At 38.4% G+C, this 7,759-nt stretch overlaps 1 protein-coding gene across 1 annotated transcript in view; it reads right to left on the bottom strand.

The window, feature by feature from the left end:
* Window positions 1-504: 504 nt before the first annotated feature.
* Window positions 505-7,759, bottom strand: part of LITAF (lipopolysaccharide induced TNF factor) — a 15,220-nt gene continuing 7,965 nt past the window's right edge. The window contains 4 exon segments of the mRNA XM_035895103.1: window positions 505-2,677; window positions 2,680-2,690; window positions 3,027-3,183; window positions 3,589-3,771. Coding sequence (XP_035750996.1) covers window positions 2,583-2,677; window positions 2,680-2,690; window positions 3,027-3,183; window positions 3,589-3,766 — 441 coding nt within the window. The 5' untranslated portion in view covers window positions 3,767-3,771 and the 3' untranslated portion in view covers window positions 505-2,582.

Genomic DNA, 7,759 nt, shown 5'->3' with positions numbered 1-7,759 from the left:
GTAAACAGTTGGTCTGCAAAACAGCAAATGCCATTCATCAGCGAGTTGGACCAAATGAGACTCTTGAAAAATCACCCTGTGATTACATTTCTTGACTGAACATTTCAGCCATTCATGTATTTGGAAACATTCCAAATGTTATAATTTTCCTCTTACAAGCACCAGATAGGAAAGACAAAGTTTTTATTTTAAATATAATCAGCTTTAAAAACAAACAGTAACTTCAACATAATCAAACACAAAGCACTTTCACACAAAGCAAGTTATATCCTGCATTTGTCTCTCCAAAGTAAGTTTAACAAAGCAAGTTACTTTGGCACATTCTGCAGATAATTCCATACGCAAGAGAAAAAACACAAGCTTTGTATTTAAGGAAATTTAAGTATAGAAGGGGCAGCAGCAAGTTTTGCAGAATGCTTAATTAGATGCAATAGCTGCAAACGTTATGTGTCCTGTTCTCAATTTGTAAGGGGAATTTAAAGAGATGCAATGGACTGTGCCCATAAAACAAAACAAAGAAAACTCCACATAATAATTTTTTTGGTCAGTGTTGTTCGGCACTCTGGTGCCATCACCTCAGATTTTCCAACTATCACTTTGTAGAAAAAGGGGAGCTAAGGGAGTAAAAATTTGAAGACTTACTCACCAAATGAATATCTGTCAGGATTATCCAGACCAGACTGACACGGGTACTAAAAGAACTAAAAATCCTCCTGACCATGCAAGCAAACATCAAGTTTGGAAACACTGCATGTTTCATTGCTTCTTCCTGTCTTGCTCTGATGATAAGCTGACAAGAAGTAAATTTCCTGTGAAATCCAGCGGGGAGGAAATACTGCTTTACATTAACACATGTAACTTGTGTAAGTTGGAATCAGTGCCTGTGTCATCAGAACACAAAATTCAATGGAGTATCACCCAAGCCCTTAAAGAACATTGAAAGCACTATGGTAGTGCAGCAGCAGACAAAAAACACAAGGTAGTATTGCATCATCAAAGTGGAAAGGTACAAAACTACCAGCTTTTTACCTCTTGCCAGTTAGTAGCTGCTGATGTAAATTCTTATGTTACAGGGAGACATGATCAGAAACCTTTTCCAAATGCAAAAGGAAGCTCTTAAGCCACTTGCAGACTGACACACAAGCAGCAACAGTTTACAAAACGAATTAACACAAGGCCTAGAAGCTGTTTTTGTGATCCACTAAACTCCTGGATTTCAAATGTTAACTGTTGAAAGACTTTTGAAAAGTTAACTTACACCAAATATTTATAGAAGGCACATTTGGCAAGAACAGTAAATGCAGTATTTTTTATTTGTATTTATTTTAGCTTTTTACTTTTACAGAGATTAATACAGCATTAGCATCGTAGCCTTGTTCAAACACCTGTCTGCCTTCTCTAGACAGGTACCATTCAAACACATCAAGATGTTATTTGGCTGCTTATGACATGGTAAAATACTTCAACCTTCAATGCCTCATTCCCTAATTTTTTGTGATCGTCATCTTAAGTAAGCATATCCAGCTTAAGTTTCTGAAAACAAAACATCTCCTTCATTTAGAAGAATCAGAGTACAAGTCTAAATAATAATCAGAGAAACTCCTTAACAAACATGTTACCTTCTTAATGGAGAAACAGTAATTAACAAACAGATCAACAATTAAAAGCACAGGTCCTGTATCTGTGTTTTGCAGGTGGAATTCAAGCCTTGAGATAAGGCTGAGGTCTGTTTATGATGCACCAGTTGACTTAAGTAAACGTAAAAGGAAGTTTTCCAATGCTATAACCAAGGCCCTACGGACATTTTCACTGGGGTGGAGAGAAGAGAACATTTCACAGATCAGCAGTAAAAAAAAAAAAAAACGAACCAAACAAAAAACACTGAAAAAATATCTATTAAAAATTCCTGTATGAACATCTTTACTGCAGAGTAGAGATATGACTAGACTTAAAACTGGCAAGGAAATTCAGGTACTAGATTGAATCACCATTGATGCACAATAACCCAAGTTGTCCATTTGGTAAAGCAGCCTCCAAGAAGGAAGAAGCCTTTAGGTTTGGTTCTCTTTCAACTAAGAAAGTTTTAAAGTGAATTTTAGTGCTCATGAGAAAATCACTTCTTTTGTCAAGGAAGGGCACCTGTCTCAGAAGCAAGCAACTCCCTGCCATTTTGTAAACAGTGCTGTTGCAAAAGCATCAACACCAACTATGAGACCATATAGGTCTCCACAGACGTTCTCCTCTTGGTCTGTGCTGGGACCGTAAGCATGCACACAAGCATGCAACATGATCAAGACAAGACTAACTGAAGAACATCGCCAACCTGTTTTCCATAAAGCAGAAAAAGAAACCATTAACTGGTTCTGGACTGAGTGGCCCATAAACATTACATATACTTTTTACAGACCTAAGTCAGAATGCCCTCAAGCGAATTCTTATTCAAACAGTCTAGCAATAAACATTACTTGTGATTGGTTTCCAGTGATGCACAGAAACAACCAGAAGTCTCCATGAAGCTTCAGAAAGGGCTTGTAGAGGCGCTAACCAACTTCATCAATCAATTATCAATGTTTAAACACTGCCTATAAACGTTTGTAAGAACCAACAAGAGCGTTGCAGTTCGGACAGGTGTGATCCACATCCTTTAGGGCATCAATGCAGAAGGGAATTAAGCAGCGCCAGCTATACACCTGCAAAGAAAAAAAAAAAAACAATTTGACAATTTGTTTTATCGCTTATTACGTGCAGAAGAAGTCAAGATATACTTCCTGCAAAAGCCATCAGTAAAACTGGTGCCATGAAGCTTTGGGAAGAACATACATGGCTATGGAGTCCATCACTGTAGCGTTTTAGAGATGCTTTAAAGTCCTACATGACTTAAATGCAGATGTGGGCTATCGAAACCATAAAGGGTCAGGTCCCAGACAGAGTAAGAAAGCAACAAAGCTGAGAGCTTTGTTACTCCTTAGAGCTATATAAGGTCATGTAAGAAGAGAAAAATAAAGTGCAAATTGAAATCAACCTACCCCAGCAGGCAGAGGCCACCACATGACAGCCAAGTCAAAGCTCCTGAGTCATACGAGAGACGTGTCACTATCATCTGGTTACAGGAAGGGCAGCACATCTGAACTGGGCGGTCATAAAATACTACCGGTTGCTGCACATACACTGTCTGAACTGTAACTGAGCAGAGAAACATACTGTTTACTCAGTGGGTAAATAAGGAAAAAAGGATAGTTAAACAACTTCCCCTGAGCTAGAACCAGCTACTTCTCTGAAATATTTGAGGCTCAGAGCAGTGAAGTGCACAATGACAAAGAGAAATCACCATGGCATTTCCTAATGCAGAAACACACAGCCTTAAGAATTACATCTGCATTAAAAACAGCAGAAAGCTAAATGATGTTATTGATACCAGTGCACACTGAAGGATTCACAAGAATTGATTCACCTTATTCCCTTCAAAAATATTTTTGGAAGGTGGGGAACACCTGTGAACCCTGGTCTTTAATTTTCTGCACAGCACCAATTACATAGCCACTTGACACCTCCTTAACATGAGGTACAGTAGAGTTTTTTCAGGCTTACCGGGGTTATTTGCTGGTACAGGCTGCCCCATGTATGGGGGGGGGTTCATTCCCTTCCCATCTGGTTTCTGGCCAGGCGCTGGGACAGGATAGGGGTGAGGATAGCTCACATTGATTCCTGTTGTTTCTGCATAGGAAGGTGGTGCAGATGGGACAGGGACACCACTCGGAGCAGACATTGTATCTAGAACATAATAGAGAGAAAATTATAATGAAAGCCATTATTTATTGAGGGCAAGTGACAGCTAATTAGGCTCTAATTAGAGTGAAAGCAAGAAGATAACTAGATTAAAATGCACCTTTACCAGCATAAAATTTATTGTTGTTTCTGACAGTATTAAATGTTAATCTTGATTTCATTGTTGTTGCTTCTTCACTCTTCCTTTTCACAAGATAGTTTTACCACCACCAATTCTTTCTTTACAAATTAAAAATTCTAAAACAGGGACATGTGACATCTTTATTAGTGTACTAACCTATCTGGCAGTTTCTCCCAATTCTCCAAAAACACTATTTCAGATCCACCCCCCAATTCTGCTGGAAAAAAATCAAACAGTATGACAGGCCACATGGTAGCTGCTAATTAACATGAGTCTGGTTTGTGGTGAAGCTCAAATATTTAAAGATTACTATCTCTGTGGGGTATGCAAGAAATGCAGAAGCCGAGTGGGCAGTAACCGCAAGGCCAAGAAGAGGAGGAGCAAGAGGGCATCACCGTGACCACACAGTGATTGGCAGGACTGGAATGTGGCCTTGCTATAAAACTTAGAGCTCGAAATTAAACTGCGTCACTTGGAGCATCCATACTGTGTATGCTGTGTTTCCTTGACCCGCAGACGGCAGGGTGTCTGCATGATCCTTTGGGTAACCTTAAAGTTGATACAAGAACCAACATCTCTGCTGCAGTTTGCAATAAAAAAAATATTTATATTGAAGGAAAAAGAAACCTCAAACAATTAAGTACATCCAACTCAACTCAAAGCTCAAATATGTCTAAAGTTGCTGGTTTTGCTGTTTACCAAAGTTTCAATGAGTTTGTTAATGTGACTTTCCTCCACCAATTGTTTTCATTACAGAGTATAAGAATGCTAAATATTGCCTTTTCCCAGAGTGGAAAGAAATGACTGTGAGTTCAACACAGACTTCCTCTCTTTCTCCCTGCCTCCCCATTTCCTATACCCTGCCCACCAACTTCTTTACTGAACAATCTCTCATGGCAGCAATGCTGATTAAGCATCTCCCTTTTTCTCTTCCTCCTAAGGACTATCAGACAGGTCCGAGAACCACACTCCATTCCCCATTGTTGCACCTTCGATCCCTCTGTATACATGCAAGTCTTTTCACTCAGTACTATCTGGGAAGGGCAACCTGTATTTGGACTATTAATTCTATCTTTTTATAGTAATATAGAAGCTATAATTAACCGTAACACTAGTATGAATAAAAGGAATAAAAGAAATTGCACTGATGAGGAGGAAAAAAAAAAAAAAGTATGTTAAATAAAAATACCCATAACAATACAGCATTATTTTCAAAGCTTGTTGCTTTGAAAACAACAGCTTTTTGGATATATACAGTGTCTTGTGGTACAAGACACCAGGCATTCTAAGCTCAAAAATTCTCCCCGTTGTTCATATCACATATTGGGACACCACTGCATTGCATGGTAATAACAGGACCTAAACACACACAACTTGGCTGACGTGTAGTCACATGCTTCAGAAAAAATATCTGCAAGGTTCACAGCCCAACTTCCTTTTCTACCTTGTACAAAAATGACACCTCCTCCGAAAAACAAGCCAAAAAGGAAAGTGGTTAAGTGCAGACACAAGCTGATTAAAAGCTGGACATTAAAGATCAAAGTTCAGACCTGGTTAAACCCTCAAGGCCAACCAGTGAACAACCTTTTCCTCAGAAGCTCGGCTGTGGATTTTTACAACCTAGGAAGTACGCTGTAACTTGGCTGCCCAGTATGCAGAGTCACTACGCAGAAGGACAAGGAAAAGAAGAGTGAAGAATGAAAGAGAATAACATTGTCCATGACGACCTTGCCAGAAGACAAGATGGGTAGGAGCAGAAATCTCAGTATAAAACCTGGCTAATCCTTAAATTGTTAAATTGCCTTTGGGGAATTTAGTTCCTGAGAAAATGGAAGATCACAATTTCTTTCACACTGAAATAAATACATAGTCACAGCAGACAGTGAAGGAACAACAGTCAGTGGAAAACCAATCTACAACTGTTGTGCAATGATCTACTGCACAATAGTTTCCCATACAGTGGCCTGAATAATCCTTTTACTTTTGAGCTAGAATGATTACTTTATCAGAGAATCTATTATTTCAAAGTGGGGATAACAGTTGCGAAACTATGCATCTACAACCACCTCCTCCCAGATTACGTCATTCCATTCTGTTTACGTGCGTGGATGAAGTCCACAACTTATTTGCTGTTTTCAGTGTATTGTAATACTTAAAAAGCACTGGTTTAACAATGAACTGCATTAAAAAGATTTATCCCAGGAAAGAATGTAGCCATTTTGGGCACAGATCTGGAAATTTCCCACTGTGCATTCTGAAAAAGGATCTTCTTGTTACCATTTCAAGTCATTTGTCGAACAGCCACCCTGAGGTCAAAGCATGCTGGACTTCTAAATTAATACATGGAGTCCTACTGTTAGCGAGCTATGAAGGAACTGCCTAACTAACCTCTTTTTTCCTTTTGTCTCTTAAAATCTGGCTTTTTATACCGTTTAAAATATACCTCTTTCCACCTATCACCTGATAAATATATCACATTCTTTATTCAAAAGAACCAATCACTTCAGCAGCTAGACTGCAGAGAAGGATCCAGCAGATCTACCAGATCACAAGCTGAATATAAGCTGACAGTGCCATGAAAATGGCAAACACCATGCAGGGATGTGTAAGCAAAACCCGTGTCTGTATGACAGCTGAAAAAGTTCTGCTGCTGTGGGGAAAGGCCCCATGGGAGTACGGTATCACATCAAAAATAAAATTTAAAAAAATAAATAAAAAAAGAGAAACAAATAGGTAAACAGATTCCAAAGAAAAGCACCAAGAACTATCATAAAGGCTAGAAAAGAGGACTTCTGAGAAAAATCCAAAGAAACTGAGTTCCCTTAGTTTCAAAAGACCAGAGAGAACAACAAAGACAGACAGGTAACAATGAAGAAGAAATAAACAAACTCCTCTGAGAGTGAACTTTAAGGAAAACCACAAGAAAAACTTCAGAATAACAAGCTTTTCCCTATGTCTTATTATTAAGACTATTTAAGCACTAGATAATTGGCAAGAGATTTGTAGAGCCTTCCCTTCTGAAAGTTTTTAAAACACACGTCAGAAATTATATGTCATTCAGCATTAAGTGGATTAGAGAATCTCGTCACATTCCTTCCAACTGTATTTTCCATTATTTCAACACTTGCTTTTGAAAATAAATGCAACAGCTTTTAATTTTAAACACCTACTTTTATGTCCGCTGTTTCAGAAGTCAGATGCTACATCTTTTGAAGAAAGTAAGGCCCAATCTTGAACAAGTTGCTTGCAAACCAACCCCCCCGCATCCAGAGCTCATTGCAAGACTGGGTCTAGAACGAACTGAAAACCAGCTTCCTCTACTTAAAAAAACCCCAAACCAAAAACTAAAACAAACAAAAAAACCCCAAACCAACCATGATTATAAAGAGTTTCCATGTATCAAGCTTCAGATCGTAACTGCAGTAAATTGATATGCCAATAAGCATTAACTCAAGGAGTAGATAGTAATGAAAACAAAGTTGAGAGGAATATTCTAGAAAGGATTGTCAGCATTTTGTTTTAGCTTAGGCATGACTTACTGGGTTAGTAAATAAACTGTGTGTTATACTTGCCTATGCAATCTCTTATGGTATTAATAGACTTCCCATAGTTTCCATTTGCACTTTGCTCCCTGCAAATAGGTACAGCACAGCTTATAACTTCAATCATAGTATGCTTTACAGACACATTCTTAGCTAAAATACCACTGATACAGACATATCCGGGAAGAGCAACTGAAGCATAATGCCTGATTACAAAGAGGATAAAAGATTAATATTACAAACCAACCCCACAACATATCACACAGTGATTCAGAATCTTAAACATCCATATAGGATAGAGAAGACTTGA

This window comes from Egretta garzetta, unplaced genomic scaffold, assembly GCF_000687185.1.
Source record: "Egretta garzetta isolate BGI_Z169 unplaced genomic scaffold, ASM68718v1 scaffold575, whole genome shotgun sequence".
NCBI classification, from domain to species: domain Eukaryota; kingdom Metazoa; phylum Chordata; class Aves; order Pelecaniformes; family Ardeidae; genus Egretta; species Egretta garzetta.
The sequence above is the reverse complement of the archived record's forward strand: the minus strand, read 5'-3'. Positions and strand labels throughout refer to the sequence as shown.